The 24,141-nt window shown below is 38.4% G+C and overlaps 1 protein-coding gene across 1 annotated transcript in view; it reads left to right on the plus strand.

Moving 5' to 3' along the window:
• The first annotated feature begins 7,101 nt into the window (after positions 1–7,101).
• The window catches only part of FDX1 (ferredoxin 1), a 29,764-nt gene continuing 12,724 nt past the window's right edge, over positions 7,102–24,141 (plus strand). The window contains exons 1-2 of the mRNA XM_066371637.1: positions 7,102–7,427; positions 12,631–12,755. Of these exons, the coding sequence (XP_066227734.1) occupies positions 7,219–7,427; positions 12,631–12,755 (334 nt within the window). The 5' untranslated portion in view covers positions 7,102–7,218. The remainder of the gene's footprint in view (positions 7,428–12,630; positions 12,756–24,141) is intronic.

The raw sequence follows: 24,141 nt of genomic DNA on the forward strand, positions 1-24,141 counted from the left end.
GTTACTGAAATTGCAGAAAGCAAATCTCTCAGATAAAGGGGAACTATTTACTGTACCACAGTTTATTTAACTAATCTTCTGATGAAGGACATTTGAAAGACATTTGTAATATTTTGCTATAACAGACAATGTTGCAAATAACACTGTACACACATCATTTTGTATCATACATAGTTGTATCAGTAAGACAAATTTCCACAAGTGAGATTCCTGGATTTAACAGTAAATAAATTTGTAATTTTTATAAATATTATCATATTGTCCTCCATAGAAATTGGACCATTTTACAAACCACCTAGTACTATTTCAGTGCTTCTTCCCCATAATTTCATCAAAATCAAGTTATCCAAAACTGGATTTTAAAATAATCTAGTAGGAAAATGTATGCAGAGTAATTTTAATTTGCATGAAGATGGTATTTTTAAAAAAGAGTTGGGAAGTTGAAATGTTAGTCAAAATTTAAGGTAAACTTTGATAAAAATGGATTTTTCAAAGCAGACCCCAAGTCTGAAGCTTTGTAGCGGACTAATATTCAGAAAGTTCTGTAAATAACAATTAACACTGAAAGAAAACAGAAATATATATTTTTTAATTCAAAGCTTTATTTCAACTAAATTCAAGAAAACTTGGCAATTGTTCTCTGGTTATTCAGTCTTAATCTGGAAACCAAATGCTGCTTTCCTGCAGACCAGCCTTGAGCTGTCCCAGTGTTGTTAACTAGATCTTCTTTATTACTAAGCTCTAGTCTTGTCTGCATATTAATAATTCAAAATTAATAATTACATATTAATACACTCCAAAGGCAAAATAATACATGTCTAATGTCTTGAACAGAATCATAGAGTAAGAATGATACAAGAAAGATGAGAACAATGGGGCAGAATTGATTTTGATATTGAATCAATTAAATGCACACACACATATACACACCACCAGTAGCATTTCTTTCAGATTCAAAGAAATGGAAATGTGTAGTAGACTCCATTTATTTTTCCTCTTACTCTAAAGGTGAATAAATCCATTTGATGGTAGAATGTAATATAAAATATATACTGTATAATATACATAGTGTACCCATTGTGTTTGTATGTTATAAAAACTACTATAGTTAAGGCCATCTAAGATAATTTATTTGATAACACCCCAAACTTCATTTTATGTAAATATAAACTGTGCCCCAGTTTATTTATTAGTAAAATGGTAATGATGCAGCTACCTATCTCATAAGATTTTTGTAAAGATTAACCAAAAAATGTAAAGCACCAGAAACTGTGTGGCACAGAGTAGGTGCTCAATAAATGTTAGCTATTACATTTATATATTTTTTAGTACAAAATTTCATGAGAGCATAGGTTTTTTTGACCTGGTACCCATAATAAGCAAAATATATGCTGAAAAACATCTTGAAACCTTAATTAAAACACACTTCCAAATGGCTCAACATAAAAATATAAACAGAATGAAAATTTGAAAATATTTAAGCTGAACCATAAAGAAAATATTGCATTTCAAATTCTGGACACAGACAAACATATTGCTTAGAGGGAATTTAAATATTTAGAGAAATTAAAATATTTCTTTCAAAAACAAAAATTAATGACTAAATATCTAGATCAAGAAGTTAGAACAAAGCCCTGGTCAGGTAGCTCAGTTGGTTAGAATATTTATTGTCCATACACCAAGGTTGTGCATTCGATCCCCGATCAGGGCACATGCAAGAAACAACCAATGTATGCATAAATAAGTGGAACACCAAATTGATGTTTCTCTCTCTTCTCTCCCTTCCTCTCTTTCTAAAAAACTCAATCAATAAATAACAATTTTTTTAAGTTAAGAAAGAAAACAGCTAATCTAAATAATTTAGAATTAAGAAAATCATAAAGATAAGTAAATAAAATTACAAAGCAAAGTTATAGCACAGAAGATCAGTGTTCAAAGTTATTATTTAAAAAGACTAACAACAAAAAAAAACTTTTGGCAAGATTACACAAACAAGAAAGAGAGAATACCAAGATAATAGTACAAAAATATAAAAAGCAATGTAACTATAAATATATCGGAGATTTTTAATTAATTAAACATTTTTTTATTTCTTGATTTTAGAGAGAGAGAGGAAGGGAGAGAGAAAAAACATCAATTCGTTGTTCCACTTATTTATGCATTTATTTGTTGACTCTTGTATCAATATGTGCCCTGACTGGTTATGGAACCCACAACCTTGGTGCATTGAGTTGTGTTCCAGCCAACTAAGCTACCTGCCCAGAGCAAAGACTATTTTTAAAACATAAATAAACACTAAGAAAAATTTATACCAATATGTTTTTAAATTTTAGGTAAAATATTTCATTTTCTAGAAAATGATAACTTTCTAAACCAGTCTGTGAATAAATAAAAAACATAAATACCTGTAAGTATAAGAGATAAATTAAGGGTAACAATCAAGCATTTATCCTGCCTTTCCTACAGGCTCTATTTCAGAATATTGGAAGAGAAGATGAAGGTAAGCCTGTCTTACAGAAGTTGTCTCCATAATCAGTGAAGAAGGAACAACAATTAGAACATCAGCATTTTGCACCCCCAAGCGAACTGTTCATCAGGAGTGGTTAATACCACAAAAAGAAAGAACCTATTATTAACATTTGAGGGTAATGTTAAAAATTTAACAAGTACTTGAAAAGTAATCTTAAAGAAATGAGACCTGAAATCCAGCAAGCCACTTGATCAAGTTCTATTAGCATATGATATTTAATTGTCAGTGGTGATAGAGGGATTTATAGCGCGTAAAGTTCACAACGGTTGCATATGTCAGAGAATGGTTCCTGCAAAGGTACAGGCAGTGGAATCCAAACCCCGCGGAGGAGAGAGGAATGAGTCAGGACAGAAGCCCAGTGGGTAGTGGAAAGTGCTGGAGGGATGCTGTGTGCCTAGCTAAGCAGTTTGTTTTATTTCATTAATAAATGGTGATGAAATGTTATTCTATTGTCATTCCAGTGGTAAAGGAGTATCATATAAGGGTGATGGAATATCATTCAAGGATTTTCATAAAATAAGTAACATGATTAAGTCAGTATTTTAACAGAATTCGCCTACTGGCAATCTGCAGAGCAAGCTAAGACTGCAAGCAGGAAGATCAATTAAGATAAAAGAAGTAATTTATGTAAAATTCAGTTATATCTTTAATTTAAATTTAGGAAACTCACCAACATCATCAGCCATATTAACAAATGACCTGGATGGAGTAATTTCTTGGGGAGAAATATACTTAGGTCTAATTTTATACTTCTTTCAAAAAATTTAGATAATGATAATTTCTGACTTTATCCCTAATTATAGGCATACCTCATTTTATTATGCTTTACTCTAGCGCACTTCACAGGTGTTGTATTTTTTACAAACCGAAGGCAAGACCTTCTATCAACAAAAAAATTATGACTCATTTTATTGTGATACTTGCTTTATTAAAATGGTCTGGAACTGAATCTGAAATATCTCTGAGGTATGCCTGTATATGGATCAAGTAGAATATTAAGCATTACTATTAAATATAGAGTTGAAAAATATATGATATATAAATAAATATATATTAATAAAATATAATGATAAAATTTAATGAATAATATATGTAAAAATATAAAGTACAGATACTACTGAAGTTATGATGTGGTTATATCCTGATAAACCCATTATAAATTGAAAATATATTGTAAATCAGAGCGTGACCAGGTGGTGGCGCAGTGGATAAAGCATCGGACTGGGATGCGGAGGGACCCAGATTTGAGATCCCGAGGTCACCAGCTTGAGCGTGGGCTCATCTGGCTTGAGCAAAAAGCTCACCAGCTTGGATCCAAGGTCGCTGGCTCCAGCAAGGGGTTACTCGGTCTGCTGAAGGCCCGTGGTCAAGGCACATATGAGAAAGCAATCAATGAACAACTAAGGTGTTGCCACGAAAAACTGATTATTGATGCTTCTCATCTCTCTCCGTTCCTGTCTGTCCCTATCTATCCCTCTCTCTGATTCTCTCTCTGTCCCTGGGGGGGGGGGGAATATATATATATATATATATATATATATATATATATATATTCTGATTTATATATATATATATAAATCAGAAATGCACCTAATGTACTAAACATCATAGCTGAGCCTAGTCAGTTTCTATTGAATGCATATCACTTTTCCACCATCCTAAATGAAAAATTGGAAGTTGAACCTGACCAGGTGGTGGTGCAGTGAATAGAGCATCAACCTGGGATGCTGAGGACCCAGGCCTGAAGCCAGCTTGAGCATGGGCTCACCAGCTTGAGTGTGCAGGGTAGCCGGCTTGAACGTGGGATCATAGACATGACCCCATGGGTGCTAGCTTGAACCTAAAAGGTAACTGGCTTGAGCCCAAGGTTGCTGTCTTGAACAAGGGGTCACTGGCTGGGTTGGAGTCCCCTGGTCAAGACACATGTGAGAAGTAATCAATGAACAACTAAAATGCCACAACTGTGAGTTAATGCTTCTCATCTCTCTCACTTCCTGTCTCTCTCTGGTCTCTGTCTCTCTCGCTAAAAAAAATAAACAACACAAGAAAACAAAAATGGAAGCACACCCATTGTAAATTGGGGATTGCCTGTATAGTAAATAAAATAAAATGATCATTTTTTTGTGCTTATGTCTTGGACGTGGGACCAGGAATACCTAGATTTAAATTTCAGATTTGAATGCAACTTACTAGCAGTATGATTCTAAGAAAGACCCAACTACTGTGCACCTCAGTTTCCTTAACTAAAAATAAGAGGTCAGGGATTATTTTGTTCACTGCTGTCTCCAGCACTAGCATAGTGATTTTACACGGTGCTGATGTCAAATATTTACTGAGGAAAGCCATTTATTGCTTATAGGCATATGTATTTTACTGAATTGCTGTGCTGAAATGCGGTAAAAATTATGAAAGTTTCTAAGATACTTCTTAACAAAGATATTATTAAAGAGCTGCTTTGTGACAAGCACTATGCCAGGTGCTAGGAATATGAAGATGAATAAGATAGCTTTCCTACTCTTGGGAGCTTTAGTTTAGAGAAGCTACACAAAGTATATGTGATGGAGCACAGAGTAGGTGCTCCATAAACATTGCGAAGCTCAGAGTAACTGCTTAATAAACAGTGAATCTGAATTTTTACGACACTTTACAGTTTACAAAACACTTTCATGGGTATTATCCTATTTGAAACAACAAATAATATAAGTATTACAAGAACGAACAAAGGTCTTAAGCATTCAGCAGAGAAAAGAATGATCTGTTGGGATCAATTGGCACAACATGGGAAAGACAAAATTTGAGATGAGTTTCAAAATACGGATGGATTTTGACAGGAGTGAAAGATGGATGGGCAGGAGTTTATAAAAAAGAGAAATATATAAGCAACAGCTTGTTCTCAGTAATTCCATATTGCTTTTTAAAAAATCTGTGTTCATAAAACCATACGTTTATAAATTTCTTCTGGAATACTGCTTCATGAGTATTGATGTCTATAATCTTTGGAATCAATCTTTACCTGCCTTTGAACATCTGGAGAACCCTTTTTCCATCTTTAATTTTCATGCACATGTTTAATGAATTCTGATGATCAGTAGTGTTAGTTACATGACAACATTAATTTATTCACAAATACCCTTGCCCTGTACCTGGTAGTGTGGCGGCTACTAAGATAAACGATGTATGCAAAACAGCCGCTCTACAAAGCAGAAAGCTGTAAGTGACATAACCCAGTTGGGGCTGGATGGGAGGTCTGAGAGGAGAGGGAACACCTGCATTTTTCCCCCCTAGTATTCTACACTTCCTACAATTAGTTCGTCTGACTTTGGAGATTTAATCCTATAAAAAAAAATGAATGATTCTTTTGGCTTCTTTTGTTTTACTTGTCTGGGTTTGTGTCCTTTACAACTTGGACTCCCTTTATCATCAAATTGAGGCAATTTAGGAGCCAAATGACTGCTGTCACTCTGCCATTAGGTACAATGTCCACTATGCAATGTCTGGAGAAACTTCACTCAGTTCTATATTCTCTTGTTCTGAATATTCTATAAAGTATCTTTTTTTGTGTTTAACATATTTGCATTATCCACACTTAATTTTGGCCTTTAATAGCCTTAAGACCAGGCTTAGGGAGGAAGGTACAGGAAGTTATCAATCATGGTTTGTGACGCACTAGGCCGGCTGTGCGTTGTGCACGTTAGTTTGTCTAACCCTCAGCATGGCCCTGAAGGATGGAACATCTTATCCGTGCAAGTGTTGTGGAAACTCTGATCCTGTCAGAGAATAATTTATCTAAGGTCAGAGCTCAAAAGTGGTAGACCTTGGATTTGGACATTGCTGATTTTTGACCTCAAAGCCATGTTCTTTCCACCACAACATATTAACTATGATAAAGTATATTTTAAAATTTATCTTTCTGGTTTTTGTAAAAGTTTTTAAAAAAAATACCTCAATTCATCAAAGCTTTTTTTTTTTTTTTTAACTCTCACGGATTTCCAGGTACTCAAGAAGCATTTATTTGCTATTTAGGGATAGGATTATTATCTGCCTTATTCAGTATCACCAAATTTATTAATTATTGTTATAATTTATAACTTTATAGTCACAGTTATTCCTCTGGGTACCACTTCCATTTACATTATGAAATTTCTCAAGTTTCTTAGTGTTCTTAATTGACAATGTACAAAATTCCCTTTAACCCTATTTTTGATATCCGAGATGACAAGACTCTACCACGTCGTTGATTTCTTCTTCTTCTTCTTTTTTTAAATAGGGTGGAAAAAAGGGGAAGTGAGAACCGAAGAAAGGGGTTAGTTAACGGGGGGGGGGGGTTATTATATCCGTCAGCTCTTCAGATATCTTTTAAAATACATTGTTTTTGCGTGGCAACTCTAGACGCTTAACAAGGCAGCAAGGGTAAGACAAAACCTGGTCAGTAGGTTAAAACAAAACAAACAAAACTCGCAGCGCTTAGCCCCGCCCCCGGAGCCCCGTCCCGGAGGCGCGGAGCGGGCGGGGGAGGAGCTGCGCCCGGGCGCTAGGATTTATAGGGCACCCGGAAGGCGCGCGGCGGGAGTAGGGCTCTCTCGCACCTCGTAGCCCACCTCGTAGCCGGGACCCTCGCCGCCGCCCGGGTCTCAGGCGCCGGCGCCACTGTCTGCCTGCCCGCACTCGGGGAACCTCTGCCGCCGGCTATGGCCGCCACGGGGGGCGCCCGGCTTCTGCAAGCCTCCTCCGCGGCCCTGGGCGGCGCGGCCCGGCGGTGGCTGCTCCACGCCGGAGCTCGCGCGGGAGCCGGCAGCCTCCCGGGAAGGCGGAGGCCCAGCGGGAGCGCCGAGCCGGACCTGCGCGGCTGTCTGGCGGCGACGCGGAAGCTGAGCGTGTCGGCCCCCACGCGGAGCAGGTGAGGCGCGGCCGTGGGCAGGGTCCGTCACCCGGGGCGGACCCGACCCCCGGGCCCGACCGCCGGCTCCGCTGCCTGTTCTCGGACGCTGCGTGTCGGGAACACGCCCGGAACTGTCCGCCTCTTGCTCCTCCTCCGGGGCCCTCCTGGCAACCCGGTTTTGTCGCTGGGGGAGATTGTCTGCCTGATGTCGCCCCTTAAAAACTTGACGAACCGTCAACGCCTGGAGAGAAGCGGGAACCTGGGGTCCCCGATATCCCTTTCCGAGGGCATCTTGTGCTCTCAGGGAAGTCGGGGGCGCTTTGCTGCCACTGGCTGTCCCTGTGGGAACCTGCGATGACCTTCATGAGATGCACCACTTTGAGATCCGGGCCACAAGTTATTTTACCGGGCCTTTCTCCTGCAGTGTTGGGACATTCTGTCTCCACTTCTCTGTCGGGAGAATGTCCTCTTAGCGCACACCCACTCTGTCCCCTCTGCTTCCCTGTGTTCTCTCCTCGGGTTGATCCAGAGTTCAAAGTTCCTGCATTGGAGTGGCAAGACAGGGTTTTAAAATAAGCTTGGGCGCTGACTGTCTAACTTGTCTAACTTCCTCAATCTTTATGAACCTCAGTTTTCCCATTTGTAAATGGAAGATAGCACTAGTACAGTCTCAGGATATTTGAAGAATAAACCAGAGAGTGCAGGTAATACAGGTAGTCTTGTGCCTGGCAAATACGACATACGACGGCTCGCTAGATGTTGTCTGTTAGCAGCAGCAGCTTCTTGGGCCTACAGTGTTGTTTTGTAGTAAATGTTAAAATTTTGAGATGTGAAAAAATTTCCCTCGAATATGTTGAAGTTTTATATTCTTGGGTGTATTTGTTTTTCAAAGACTCAGTCTTGGGTATAATAGAGATAAACTGTACTCATCATTTCAGAGTATAGGAACATGGTGGAGCTCTGTCTGTATAAGGCAGACAGTCCGCTGACGGCCTCCTGGCATGTGGTAGGAAGCTAGAACTGGAGGGAGGGAAAAACTAGAAAAGTTTTTTCTTTAAGAGGCACCAGAGAATAGGGTGTAGGACTGGCTTATCTTTTCCACTTAACCTTGTACAGTGGGTGCTGAATGAATTTGTTTCGTTAACTGTGAGGGGAATAATGGAGAAGGCAAGCTGGATTTATTTGTCCCTAACCCCTACACTTGATGCTTTCGACCTCTCTCCAAGTAGATGCCTTGTTTTCAACAAAAGATGCTTAAAAAAAAATTTTTTTTTTAACTGTGTGTAAATTGGGACCTACAGTGAACATACTTGTGTAACTAGTATTTGAAGGAACATAAATGCTTTTGTAAATGCGAATTATCTCTCCCAAACTTATTGTTTGAATTTGAGTATTATGAAGTTGCCCTAGGGAAGCACATTTTTTTTTTCCTCTTATAATACTGCTTTTACCCTCATTGGCACAGTTTCTATTGATGGCCTCGTGCTTCCTATCACAGACTTTGGAGTTCCTACTAGTCTGGTATGAGGTTTGTGCTGTACCCAGTATGCTTACCACTAACCTCATTGAATAAACTAAATTAAATTGAAGTAATGAATTAGATTCCCAGTTGAACTTTTAAGTACTCAGTAGCTAGTAGCTACTGTATTGGACATTGTAGGTGTGAAGCAGTCAAAGGTCAATTGGACAGAGCATTCTAGCAGCTGTAGTTCTGACTAAAGTTTTTAACATTTAGATAAGCTATCAGTAATTAAGAGTCAAAAAACCTCCTTTAACTCCAAAATACCCTGACAACAATATTTTATATTTTGTAGTGATTTAACATGCAAAGAGATTTCCACATATTATTGAATTTGACTCTTAAGAAAATCCTGTGATGTAGATAAATGGGAATAAAAAGGTCCATATTAAGTGACAGGCAGAGCTAGAATGAAAACTCATGTAGGTTTTGTTTGCTTTTTGAGCTCCAAAGCAGTTGGTAATTCTTTAGTCCATGCGGTCATTTGGAAGAGCAAAGGTGGCTGTGGATGAAGGGAGCCCTAGATGGGGCCCTTCTCTTGGATCAACTATCCCAGGCTACTTTATATGGTGAGGGGGTGGGTACCAGCAGTTGTAACTGCCCTCCCTGAATTTCACCACAGCAAACCCTGGCCGCTTTGCTAAAATGTCTGCTGTGGTTGAGCAAAGTAAATAGCTGTGAGTAAAGGATAACGTGATAAGGTGACCAACTTTTTTACAATGAAAAGGACAAAAATAAATGGAAGAAAACAATAAAAGAAACATTTTATTCATTGCAATAGTAATACACTATAATATGATAAATGCATAATAAAACATTTGTAATATTTTATATTGTAATTATGCTTACGTGTCTATTAATTTTTAATAATAATTGTAAGAAAAAAGTACTCATTTAGATACAAATACGTCACATCATATGCAATGGATCGACTCTGCATCAATCGAATACGGATATTTACAGATTAGTCTTCCAATATCAAAAAGGAGGACATGTAGGAGGACACTTTTCGAGGGAGGACAGAACTTAAAAAAGAAGGGACTGTCCTCCCTAAAGGAGGATGATTAGTCACCTTACAAGTGAGGAACGTAGTTTGTGGAGTTCGCTGATTAATTGATGACAGGAGATTTGGAAGGATCATAATTATTTCCCAGTGCATGAAATCTTTTCCTTCTTGAAAACAGCTAACAGCTTTTTGCTGGTTTTTAGAATGGGGGAGAAATCTACAAAACCCACCAACACCAGTTGTTAACAGTGAATGGATAGTTACTTGGGTCAAGTATGTGTAGAATGCTTAAAGGAAAAAAAAGTTTCCAAAAACTTCTCTCTGAATTCTCTCAGCAGCTTGGGGAAATCACTGTTAAATTTGTAAGTGGCTTCCTGTGGTCATCTAATGAGTTTATGTCAGAACCAGAGCTCGAATCTACATCTGATTCTTACAGTCTCTCTATATTTTTTAATTTTTATTTTTAATGTATTGTATTGACATGGTTTCAAGTGTCTCACTTAGTATAACACCCCCTCCCCCCTGCACCCCCCCATGCCCTATGCAAAGTCTCTCTCCTTTCCTATTTCACCCCCTTTGCCTCTCTCCTCCCACCCTCATTCCCACTTTGCCTCTGGCAATTGCTACCCTGTTGTCTGTATCCATGTGCTGTGCATATATAATTTGGCTGGTCCCTTCTTACATTCCATATTTTTCAACAGCAGAATTACTTTTCCTCTCTCATTTCTGCTTCCTGGCCTGTCCTTTGGTAAATCTGTTAGTATTCTCACTCTGCAGTGTATTTTCTGGGGTTGTGCACCTCTGATACATAGCAGCATTTCAGGCTTCTTAGCAACAAAAGGACTGAAGCTTTAAATACAGGGTATTAATCAGTGTTTATTGAGCTGTACTCTGTGTTATGTATACTGTTCACAAAAATTAGGGGATATTTATGGCTTCATATTTATTTTGAAATATCCCCTGATTTTTGTGAGCAGTATATTTTGCATACATCGTTAACCCATTCTTATGGAGGAGTCTGATGTCAAAGGACACTTGGATTCTTTTGCTGTAACTTAGCTCTAGATAGAGCTGCAGAAGAGTAGCAAGCCTAAAACCTCTGGCTTTCCATAGGGAGTACAAATGATGGAATTCTTTCTTTTGTACTTTTACCAGATATTTGTTGATGTCAAATCTCTAGACCACTTTTCTGGGCTCAGATCTGTATTTCCATCTGACTTCTGTACATTCCCATCTATTATTTTTCTATTATTAAATTAAACAGGTCTAAACTCAAACTCATTTTTATCTTCTTCAAAGCTCCTTCTCCTCCTCCCTTAGCTCCACCTTAAACTGTACCTCCTAATTGCCTTAGTTGGAATCTTCAACACTTTTTCTTCCTTCTCTCTCAATCCATCTTATATTGATGGTCACCTCCTGAATATCTCTTAAGCCAGTGTTTCCTATATCCTTGCTTAGTGTGCAGTTTTAATAACTTACAAAGTGTTCTCCCTGCCTCCAGAGTATCTTCATTCTCAGCCATTCTACCTGGAAAATCATCAATAATGTTTAGAATACTTGTTTTTAAAGCATTTTTTTTTCTGTAAAGAAAGTTTAAACTCACAGGTCCTTTTGAAGGATTTTCTCTTACATATATTTTTTGATACATTCTAATTAATGGAATTACGTGTTTTCAGTGTTGAAATATTAGAGAGGCCGTTATCTGATAGGGGCTTCAGTTGCCTTGTTTGTGAAATGAGATGATTGGATTTGATAGTTTGCAAATATTTTTATGTATATTTATAGCTCTGAAATTATTTAATTCTAGGACCGTTACCATCTGCTGGTAGTAGTGAAAATTACAACTAATTATTTTAAGCTGAGTATATATTTTCAATATTTCAGTTGTGAGGTAAAAATTAAAATGACCAGTGGTGGAGGAAAAGGACTGGTTGCTTATATAATTTCCCAAGTTTTCTTGTAATGTTTGCGAGAAAGACAAGAAATTTAAGTCAGCTACCTGGTAGGTTATATAATATCTTATAATAAAACACATAAGGAGGTACTATATTTATCTTCCCATGATTCAAACAAGCAAACAAATAATACTTCCTACACCCATTGATTTTTAAAAAATACATCATGTGGACCAAAATAATATGTTTGAATACTCAGAAAACTGTCAAATGACTGCTGGTAAGCAACTGTACCTATCAGATACATGCACAATTGCCTTATTGATGGCAGGATGATTTGTTTTTCTAAAGCTCACTACAACCATGATCTGGTCTTTTAGGGACACATTCATAGAATCATTGTCTTTCAGAGAGCTGTGTGAGAGCAAAATAGACTTTCATGAGTAATATGGTTGCCAAATGTTTTCACATGACTGTGACCCATGACCATGACCACTAGGGAGGCACATGATACATAGGGTGATACATGGCCTTGGTAGTGATGTAGTTACCATTTCCTTCAAGGTGGTAGAGCTCTCCTGGTAGGTGGGCAGATAAACGTGCCTTTGATTTGTGGTGTCTTCTTCCCAAATGAACTTTGGAAAGAAAAAAAATATTATAAAAGAACTTATTTGCTTGTATGCACATGCACACACACACCCACACCCACACCCACTACTATCACTATTTGACCTTAAGACAATTATTTTAAAGTTTCTTTTGAAATTACTGAAAATAATAAAGGATTGCTTTCTTTTCCAGCTCAGAAGATAAAATAACAGTCCACTTTTTAAACCGTGATGGTGAAACATTAACAACTAAAGGAAAAGTTGGTGACTCTCTGCTAGATGTTGTGATTGAAAATAATCTAGATATTGATGGTTTTGGTGAGTATGGAAGATTTCTTAAAATGTATATGTGAAACTACTGAATGAATGGGTTTCAACTGTATGATTTTGTTTTGTTTTGGGGTTTTTTTTTTTTTTTTGAAGAATTTTAACCTGTAGTATATTGAGTAAAAGATTAAAATTCAGGATGTATTAGTGTCATAGTCTCATTTTTTTTTTTTTTGTATTTTTCTGAAGCTGGAAATGGGGAGAGACAGTCAGACAGACTCCTGCATGTGCCCAACCGGGATCCACCCGGCACGCCCACCAGGGGGTGACGCTCTGTCCACCAGGGGGCGATGCTCTGCCCCTCCGGGGCGTTGCTCTGTTGCGACCAGAGCCACTCTAGCACCTGGGGCAGAGGCCAAGGAGCCATCCCCAGCTCCCGGGCCATTTTGCTCCAATGGAGCCTCAGCTGCGGGAGGGGAAGAGAGAGACAGAGAGGAAGGAGGGGGAGGGGTGGAGAAGCAGATGGGCGCTTCTCCTGTGTGCCCTGGCCGGGAATCGAACCCGGGACTTCTGCATGCCAGGCTGACGCTCTACCACTGAGCCAACCGGCCAGGGCCCATAGTCTCATTTTTAAAGAATCAAAGTAATACTGTATTTCTGTTCTTTGTACATTTAATTAGCTTTTGTCCTAAAATCTACTGTTACCTCATTTCCTGTTTACCTGTGTTATGTAAAGCCAGGAAAATGATAACAGGTTAGAGAAAATAGATGTCATATTGTGAGGGGTAAATAGTTTTAATTTAGTCTTGAATGTTATCTCACCTTCCTAGGAAGGGTAATTTATCTGCCTCTTTTTATTTTATTTTATTTATTTATTTATTTATTTTTATTTATTTTTTTACAGAGACAGAGAATGAGTCAGAGAGAGGGATAGACAGGGACAGACAGACAGGAACGGAGAAATGAGAAGCATCAATCATTAGTTTTTCATTGCGTGTTGCAACACCTCAGTTGTTCATTGATTGCTTTCTCATATGTGCCTTGACCGCGGGCCTTCAGCAGACCGAGTAGCCCCTTGCTGGAGCCAGTGACTTTAGGTCCAAGCTGGTGGAATTTTGCTCAAACCAGATGAGCCTGCACTCAAGCCGGTAACCTCGGGGGTCTCGAACCTAGGTCCTCTGCATCCCAGTCCGACGCTCTATCCACTGCGCCACCGCCTGGTCAGGCGATCTGCCTCTTTTTAAAGAAGAAAGTGATTTACTGAGAAAGTTTTTATTTCTAGACTTATAACCATACTTCTTAACCACTGACAGAAAGCCTGTGTCCCAGACATGCCTTATTATAAAGCTCGGGGATGCACTGTATATAGCACTTGTCAGTTTTGCTCAGGTATTCTGTCTAGAGTGATGGTTCTTGAAGAGGGTTCCCTTGACTATTAGCATCAGTGTCACTTGGGAAGTGCAGATTCTTGGGCCCCACTCCAGATCTGAATCACAAAGTGTGGGGTGGGGCTCAGCAATGTGTGTTTTAACTAGCCCTCCATGTGATTTTGATGCATATTATTAAGTTTGTGAGCAATTGGTTTGGATTAAGGTCCAAGGAGCCTATCTGACTAGACTTCTGTACACATTGAACTTTTAAATTCCATTTCAATATCAAGACTATCCTTTCTCCATTTTCCCATTTTTTTTATTTTTATTTTTTATTTTTTTATAAATAAATATTTATTTTAATGGGGTGACATCAATAAATCAGGGTACATATATTCAAAGAAAACATTTCCAGGTTATCTTGTCATTTAGTTCTGTTGCATACCCATCACCCAAAGAGAGATCGTCCTCCGTCACCCTCTATCCAGTTTTCTTTGTACCCCTCCCCCTCCCCCTCTCCCTCCACCCCTCCCCCCACCCCCCGTAACCACCCCACTCCTGTCCATGTCTCTTAGTCTCGTTTTTATGTCCCACCAATGTATGGAATCCTGCAGTTCTTGTTTTTTTCTGATTCACTTATTTCACTCCACATAATGTTATCAAGATTCCACCATTCTGCTGTAAGTGATCCGATGTCATCATTTCTTCTAGCTGAATATATACCATGGTGTATATGTGCCTCATCTTCTTTATCCAGTCTTCTATTTTTTTCTACAGTGATTAAAAGCCTTTAAGCAAACTCTTGGCCAATACAGCAAGAATCCATAAAAGAGTAGTGTCCTTAAGATGTTCACCAAGTCCACATTGGCCCCAACACCATGCCAAATTCCTGAAAAATGCAACCCAACCACAGTTCAGTCTGTTAGGAGCTGTCACAGGGAGCAGGAGTCCAGGAAAAGTCCACATCCAGGAAAAGTCCTCATGGCACTGAAATTGTTGTCACCATTCTATACTTTGCAGCTCATGTCCAAGTCCCAATGACCGCTGCTTCTAGCTGGTAATGATTCAGGTAGACTGGAAAAGCCATTTGCAGCATGTGTGGATATGGAGCTTCTGTTCTCCTCTGCCTGGAGAGATGAGACCAGGTTGCTTTTCCCTGGAGCTCTGCGACTGTGGCATGGTCAAGAGAACCTTGGGATACACTAAGCAGTCTCAGTGTGGCTTCTTCAGTGTTCCTTGGTTGAAGAGTCCTCTTAGTTTTATTGTTTTGATTTTTAAGACTTCACATATAAGTGAAATCATACTGTACTTGTCTTTCTCTGTCTGACTTATTTCACACCTCCATTTTCCCATTGTATGTGGAATATACCTCTCTCTGTTAATGCTCATCACGGTTTCCTTTTTAGGGAGAATGCTGCTTTTATCTATTAGATTGTGAGCTGTTGGAAGACTCTTCTTCTTACTCAGGACACTTCACAGAGTATACTTTGCCCAGAGTTGGCACTCAGTTTATTTACTGACTTTTTCTTAAAGTATTGCCCATTTCACTGTATGAATTGTCTAGAACTTTTACAGCAAATTAAAATAGCTCCATCTTATTAGTTACATTATTTTTAAAATCATCTTTATGAAGCATAATTTATTATATACAATAAAATGCACCAATTTAAGTAGATAAATCAGTTTCTCTCTCAAATCAATAATAAAAATTTTTAAAAAAGAATACTAAAATAAAAATTAACTATTATTAATTTCATAGTTATATTTTAATACAGGTTCACTGTCCATTATAGATTATGGTCATAAACCATTATCACTTAACAGTCCATGAGACCTACAAGCCACTTTAATGTCTTTATGCCTCAGTTTCCTCTTCTGTAAAATAGGATTGTAATAGTTGTAACCTTATGGGTTGTTACAGATTAAATGGGCTATTAGAAATAAAGTGCTTAGCACAGTGCCTTCCATGTAAGAACAGTGGGGTTTGTGACATTTTGCTGAGCCTACTCTCATTCTTGCCCCCCACCAGTTCCAAAAACCTTAAAAAACTGGCCTCCTCAGAACTGCAGTAGCTTTAAAAGCAAGTGCTTAAAATAAACATTAGCTATTATTATTAACATGGTTATTAATACAGGTTCACTGGTCATTATAACAAATTTTAAAAATACAGTAAAAAAGACATCCTATAATCTTATCACATAGGCATAACCACCAAAATAATTTTTTTTTTCCCTAGTGCACCAGAAATACAGAAAATGTAATGCCAGCACAGCCTTTCGGAGTCTGATAAGAATTCTGAGTTCACTTATGGAGACTTAGCAGAGAGGCTTTAAAGATCAAGGAGCTTAATGTGTCCAGAATTTTGGCATGTAAATATAAACTTGAGATACTCTAAAGTAGGTTCACAAAAGATAAGAGTTAAGCCTAAGTCACATTCTAGAATAAAGATGAAAAGAGATGGAGAAGTCTGAAATGTTATCTTTATAAAGAGGTTATTGTAACAACATGGGGGCAGTATATCATTAATTCCTAAAGCCAAATACAGTCCTAAATACAGATTTAACTTTGAACTGTTAAATTTACATTATTAGCTCAGATCTTCCCTATAAACCATGGGCTACAGATCTAATTTCCTCCTTTATATCTCTTCTTGGAAATTGCACAGGTTTTTTTGTTGTTGTTTTTTTACAGAGACAGAGAGAGTCAGAGAGAGGGATAGATAGGGACAGACAGATAGGAACAGAGAGAGATGAGAAGCATCAATCATCAGTTTTTCGTTGCGACACCTTAGTTGTTCATTGATTGCTTTCTCATATGTGCCTTGACCGGAGGCTACAGCAGACTGAGTAACCCCTTGCTCGAGCCAGCGACCTTGAGTCCAAGCTGGTGAGCTTTGCTCAAACCAAATGAGCCCACACTCAAGCTGGCGACCTCAGGGTCTCGAACCTGGGTCCTCCGCATCCCAGTCTGACGCTCTATCCACTGCGCCGCTGCCTGATCAGGCAGAAATTGCACAGGTTTTTAAAGTCAGCATATTTAAGCAACTTTTGACACCTCCCCACCCCAAAACCTGTCCTTCCTCAAGTTTTTTCTCTCAGTAATGAGCATCATTCAGCTGTTGAAGCCTGAAACTGGAGTATATCTTTTATTTTTCTTTCTTCCCCATCCCTTACGCCAGTCCATTATTAGCTCCTGCCAGTTGTGCCTCCAAAGTATGTCTCTTATTCAAAGTGTATCCTAGTCTCTCCATCCTGCAGTCACTTCTTGGGCTGGCCAGTAACTTGTATACCTGCGCTGTGCTGGTCTGCGTCTGCTCTTGAGCCCAGCAGTTGTGATTTGTCATACTACACATTGGACATGTCCCCTGATTAAAAACCATGAATAGCTTCCTATTTCACTTAGGATAAAACTCATGTAAGGATTCTGCATTGTCTGGGAAGAACTCCACCTCATTTCTACTCATTCTTTTTCTCAGTTTGGCCATGCTGGCATTTTCTCAAGAGCTGAAATCACCCGGAGTTTTTACCTTTGAGCCTTTCTATACACTTTACAATTTTCTCTGTCCAGGAGTCTTCTTTTCATCCCCATCCTTAAAATCCTGTATCTGTCTAGTCTGAGTTTATCGTACTTCCTTAGTGAGGCTTTGCCCAGCACCCAGTCCCCTGTAGGGTTTCTCTTACTAGCCTGAATCCATTAGTCTCCATTACAGCAGCTTGTTTATTTCTTTGGCAGCATTTATCATGATCTATAAATTACCTGTTTGTTTACTTGTGCATCTTTCTCCCAAGAGACTGCAGTGAAGAATAAAATAATTCCTGCTTTATCCTTTATTGTATATGAAGTGATGAATGGATAAATGAGTACAAACGAACAACTGTATATTTTGGAAACAACACAAATTTATAAGCATTCTTCCAACTTTTATGATGTTTTCAGAGTGTATTATAACATTCTGTCACTAGGGGGCAGTTACAGCTTTCTCATTCAATTTACCTAGTTTATTATCTCAGACTTCATTTTTTTCTTCTACATTACCTGTATACGTTATATAGCTGTTTTGAGAGAAATTATTCAAATTGGGAAAGCCTGATAATGTTTATACAAATCTATATTCCTATCATATTTATTGATTCCCTATTGGTGTAATGTATTTCTGGGTATGCTAGATTAAAGTTTATTTTATAAAATTAGATTTTATATTTACATGTAGTTTGGCATTTTTAATATATGATATTCTCATACAGCTATCCAATGGATTTTTGTTTGAGAGAGGAGTTAAATGTGAGAGTTGTCCATCTGTTTTGTCAGCATCATTCTAGATTTATGAAATAATTTTAAAAAAATTTGTTGATTGATTTTAGAAAGAGAGGTAGGGAAAAAGAGAGAGAAACATCGATCTGTTCCTGTATGTACCTTGACCGGGGATTGAACCTGCAACCTTGTATATCGGGGATGATGCTCTAACCAACTGAGTTATCTGTCCAGGGCCAAAATGATCTTAATAGAACAGTTGTTTTCAACCTTTTTACACTTGGGACTGGTGAAAATAGGAGAATTATTTTGGGGACTGCCAAGGCAGGAATCAACCTGAGCATCAGCGAATTTGACTAAGATCATAGGGTGTATAATCCTCATACAACATCAGGGTGCTTAACTCTTTCGCAGACCTGCGTGAAGTTTCTGGCAAACTGGTTTGCAGACCGGAGGTTGAAAAATACTGATTATAAGATCATGTGCACACATGTTTAGGTACACACACACATGAAACAGTCCTTTCCTGTTGACAAACACTCAAATTACATGAAAGAAAAGGAGCAATAGTGTGCAAATATCTAAGTTTTTCTGGGAATTAATTTAATAGCAGGAATTTCTGAGCATTTGTGCAAAAGTAGTCTTTTTAAAAATTCATTTGGAAAGTTATTCATTATCTACTTTGAAATTAGCCAGTAGTCATGCCTTACTTATTCACAATGTAATTTTTAAATTATATGAACTTGAAATTGTGCAGATTAATAATATTAAGGTTCTTACTCTATTGAAGTCCCGAACTACTGTGAAAACCCAAATCTTTTGTGAAAAAACTCATAATTTCAAGTTGGCAGTGGTGTGAATTGTAAATTTTCCGTTTGTTACTGCAGCTGAAGTGGTAACACTTTAGTTGGTAAACAAATACCTGCAGTTCTTTGTATCATAGGAACTGAGCTATTTACAGACATCTCAATGCCTGTGTAATTTTGTTCACTCTAGTGCTGATATTTGAAACTGTGATTATAACTTAATATTATTTTTAAATATGATAACAGTTTCAGCCAAACATTCATTAAATGCGAATGCTGAAAGATACATCTAAAATGAAGTTAGAAGTTAAATGTTATATGTGCTTGACCAGGCAGTGGCGCAGTTGGATAGAACGTCAGACTGGGATGCTGAGGACCCAGGTTCGATACCCTGAGGTTGCCAGCTTGAGTGTGGGCTCATCTGGCTTGAGCACAGGGTCACTGGCTTGAGCATGGGATCATAAACAAGACCCCATGGTCGCTGGCTGGAGCCCAAAGGTCGCTGGCTTGAGCAAGGGGTCACTTGCTCTGCTGTAGCCCCCCCCCCCCCCCGTTGTGGCACATACAAGAAAGCAATCAATGAACAACTAAGATGCCACAATAAAGAATTGAACCTTCTCATCTCTCTCCCTTCCAGCCTGTCTGTACACCCCTCACAAAAAAAAAAAAAAAAAAAAAAAAAGATGTGACAAAATGCTATAAGGAAGCCAAAAACTTGTCATGGTACATATTGTTAATGTAGGAGAAAGAACTCTAAATTGTTAGCCAGAGTCCTGACAAAATAAAAGCAGAACTAAAGCATATATACCTGTAAATTCATGAAAATTGTTGTAGAACCAAGCAAGGATGAAGGGTAAAATGCGGGCACCAGGGGCTAATATCACTGTGGCTATAACGTGTCCCTAAGTCAGATTATTATCCGTACTGAGGCATGCAGTATTTTTAATAGTAATGTGAAAGGTGGCCTGACCAGTGGTGGCACAGTGGATAGGGCCCCAATCTGGGATTCTGAGGTCCCAGGTTCGAAACCCCAAGGTCGCTGGCTTGAGCACAGGCTTGCCAATTTGAGCGTGGGATCATCAACATGATCCCATGGTCACTCACTTGAGCCCAAGGTTGCTGGCTTGAGCAAGGAGTCACTGGCTCAGCTTGAGTCCCCCCGGCAAGGAAGATATGAAAAACAATCAACAACTAAAGTGATGCAACTAGGAGTTGATGCTTCTCATCTCTCATCTCTCTCCCTGTTGTCTCTCCTGTCTGTATCTCTCACTAAAATAAAATAATTTGAAGGGTATATGTAGTAATGTAAAAAGTTTTACTTCAAATGTTTGTCCTATCTAAGCATATTTTCAAAGAAATATGTGATATGAGGATTGTAGATTTATGAATTATAAGAACTCATTTTCCTGCTTTACATTTTGTTTCATTGAGAATATTTTTTTTTCTCATTTTCCTCCTTAAAGTCCTAGGTGTGTCTTATGGTCAGGTGTGTCTTATGGAGCGAAAAATATGGTAACTCAAATTTGAGTTTCAAACAATTTTCAAAATCTTTTAGAATGCATTCCTCATAAAATGTGATCACTTTATGTTTACATATATATATGTGTGTGTATCTGTATATATACATATACATATACACTTATGTACCTCTATATATACATACACATACATATTTCACTATTAATTTTCTCTTATAGCCAGCCACTTACAAAGACAATAAAAGCTGACAGCCACCAATATTGCCCTGGGGCTGTATGTAATAACAAACTTTTGCACTTTTGGTCCCCATCTCTCCGTGTGTCATTATATTTCTGTATTCATATTCTGATCAGCTATCAGTTTTAGATTGAAGGCTCTGTAGCAGTTGTTAGTTAGTTTTATATTCTTTTTCTTTTAATGGATTGCCTCCCATTGGCTTCTTTTGTAGAGTTGTTTCCTGTGTATGTGATAAGAATAAAAACAATAGACATTCCCTATTTAATGAATAGGTTCTTAGTCTCAAGTCTATTTTCAGGTCCGCTACCTGGCATTTGGAATTTGTGTTCCTGTGGAAATAATGTTATATATGGTGACAAAATTTTCAGACCAACCCACACTCAGGAATCTCTATTGCTCCACCTTACAGAGATCAGGACCTGCTGAGAAGTAAGCAGCTGTGGCCAGGGACCAGATGGCTGAACAGCCTCAGTAGGTGACAGTGGCAACGTTGTCTGGCTTTGAGGCCAGAGCTATTCCCCCACATTCCTGAGAATATGACTGGTGCTTCCCCCTCAGGGGAGATTCAGTAGACTGTCCTGGCTGTTTGCAGACCAATCTCTGGGTTTCAGAGCCCCACCTACCTGACTCCTAGAGGCTACACCCCCTAAGGTCTGAGAGAAAATTCAAGACACCTGGGGCCCTTGGGCGGGAGCTCAAGGGCGATCTTTCCCAGTCCTGCAGGTTTGCACTGGCTTTCTGTGCATGCTCACTAGCTGTTTGCCTAAGCTCACCGTTGGCCCCAGGGGGTTAGGTGGGTAAATGTGCGGAATGCTGGGGGTGCCATGGGCCAGCTGGGCAGATATGTGGGTGAGGGTGTTCCTAGCCCTGATGAGTAGGCCTCCCAGTAGTGTCTGTGACATAGTAAGATCCACTTTCCTTTGATACATTTCGAGCCCTCGCTGCTAATCTTCCAGCCAGTCTCACTGCCCACCCCCCTCTACTGTCATTCAGTTCACAACTCACTACTCTGGATGAGGCAAGAGAGAAATCAGTCTCTGTGAATAATCTTCTGATTCAATCTATTGAAGCAGCTCTCAGAATGGCTCTCCTCATTCTCGGACAACACTGGAGTTTCAGTCTCCTCCTTGAACCCCAGAGCTCCCACAAAGGCACTTTTGTGTATGGGTAGATGCAGAATGTTGAGAAGAATATGTTTGAAGGAAACCTTTTTTTGCCCCCTCACCACATTGAATTTTATTTAAAATATTTTTTATTTATTTCATTGTTTATTGAATTTATTGGTGACATTGGTTAATAAAACTCTATAGGTTTCAACTGCAAAATTCTACAATACATCATCTGTATGTTTCCTTGTGGTTCACCACCCCAAGTCAGTCTCCCTCCTTCACCGTCTATCTCCCCTCTATCCTCCTCCACCCCCACTCCTTTTCCCTCCTGCAGTGCCCACACTGTTGTTTGTCTATAAGTTTTCTTTTTCTTTGCTGAAGCCCTTCACATTTTAACCCAGCCCTCATCCCCACCCCTGACAGCTGTCAGTCTGTTCTCTATCTATGAGGCTGTTTCTATTTTTTTTTTTGTTATTGTATTTTGTTCATTAGATTCCACATATGAGTGAAATCATATGGTATTTGTCTTTCTCTGACGGGCTTATTTCCCTTAGCACAATGCTCTCCAGACCCTTCCATGCTGTCACAAAAGTTAAGATTTCCTTCCTTTTTTCAGCTGAGTGGTATTCCATCATGTAAATCAGGGGTAGTCAACCTTTTTATACCTACCACTCACTTTTGTATCTCTGTTAGTAGTAAAATTTTCTAACTGCCCACCGGTTACACAGTAATGGTGATTTATAAAGTAGGGAAGTAACTTTACTTTATAAAATTTATAAAGCAGAGTTACAGCAAGTTAAAGCATATAATAATAATTACTTACCAAGTACTTTATGTTGAATTTTCGCTAAGTTTGGCAGAATAAATCTTTATAAAACAACTTACTATACTTAAACCTGTCTTTGTATTTATACTTTGGTTGCTCCGTTACCGCCCAACATAAAAGCTGGAATGCTCACTAGTGGGCGGTAGGGACCAGGTTGACTACCACTGGTGTAAATGTACCACAGCTTTTTTATTTCTCATCTACTGATGGGCACTATGGCTGCTTCCAAATCTTGGCTATTGTAAATAATCCTGCAATGAACATAGGTGTGCATATATTCTTTTGAATTAGTGTTTTGGTTTTCTTTGGATAAATTCCCAGAAGTGGAATCACTGGGTCCAAGGCAGTTCTGTTTTTAATTTTATGAGTAACTCCACTCTGCTTTCCACAGTGACCGCACTAATCCCTTTCTCCACATCCTCGCTAATACTTGTTTGTTGATTTATTCATGATTGCCACTCTGATGGGTGTGAAATGATATTTCATAGTAGTTTTAATTGGCATTTCTCTGATGGTGACATTGGGAGACACCTTTTTTGGCCATTTTGCTGTCATCATTCCCTCACCACAATTAATTTTAAAACATTTTCATCATTCTAAATGGAAATCCTGTTCCCTTTAACTATTACTCCTCAACCTTCCCCCCATTTTCCTACCCATAAACAACCACTTGCTTACTTTTTATACCTCAAATTTGCCTATTAATCTACATATAAATGAAATCATATATATGGTCTTTTGTAACTGGCTTTTTTAATTTAGTAAATATTTTTAAGGTTCGTCTGTGTTAAAGCAAGTGTCAGTACTTTATTCCTTTTAATGGCCAAATGTTAATATTCCATTTTATAGATATGTCACATTTTGTTTACTCTTTCATCACTTGGTGGATGTTTGGATTGCTTCCACTTCTAGGCTGTGGCCAGGGTACAAAGGCAATTAATGAAGAAAGGATACTTTTTCAACAAAGAGTATAATGTTTTAAGAACTGGACATCTACATAGAGAAAAAAGAAAGAATATTGAACTAAACTTTATACCTTATACAAAACTTCACTAAAAAATGACGTAGATCTAAATGTAAAAGTTAAAACTGAAACTTTTAAAAGAAAGTTTAGGAGAAAACTTTTGGGACCTGGAGATAGAGAGTTATGAAATGATGCTAAAAATACAATTTATAAAAGAAAAAAATTTAAAACCAAGAACTTTTGCTCTGCCAGTGACATTGTGAAGAGAATGAAAAGATAAGTTATAGAGTTGGAGAAAATGCTTGTAAATCACATCTTTGGTAAAGGACTTTTATCCCTAATATGTAAGGAACTTGTAAAACTCAACAGAAATAACCTGTGAGGCTCTGGCCAGG

This window comes from Saccopteryx leptura, chromosome 1 (assembly GCF_036850995.1).
Source record: "Saccopteryx leptura isolate mSacLep1 chromosome 1, mSacLep1_pri_phased_curated, whole genome shotgun sequence".
NCBI lineage: Eukaryota > Metazoa > Chordata > Mammalia > Chiroptera > Emballonuridae > Saccopteryx > Saccopteryx leptura.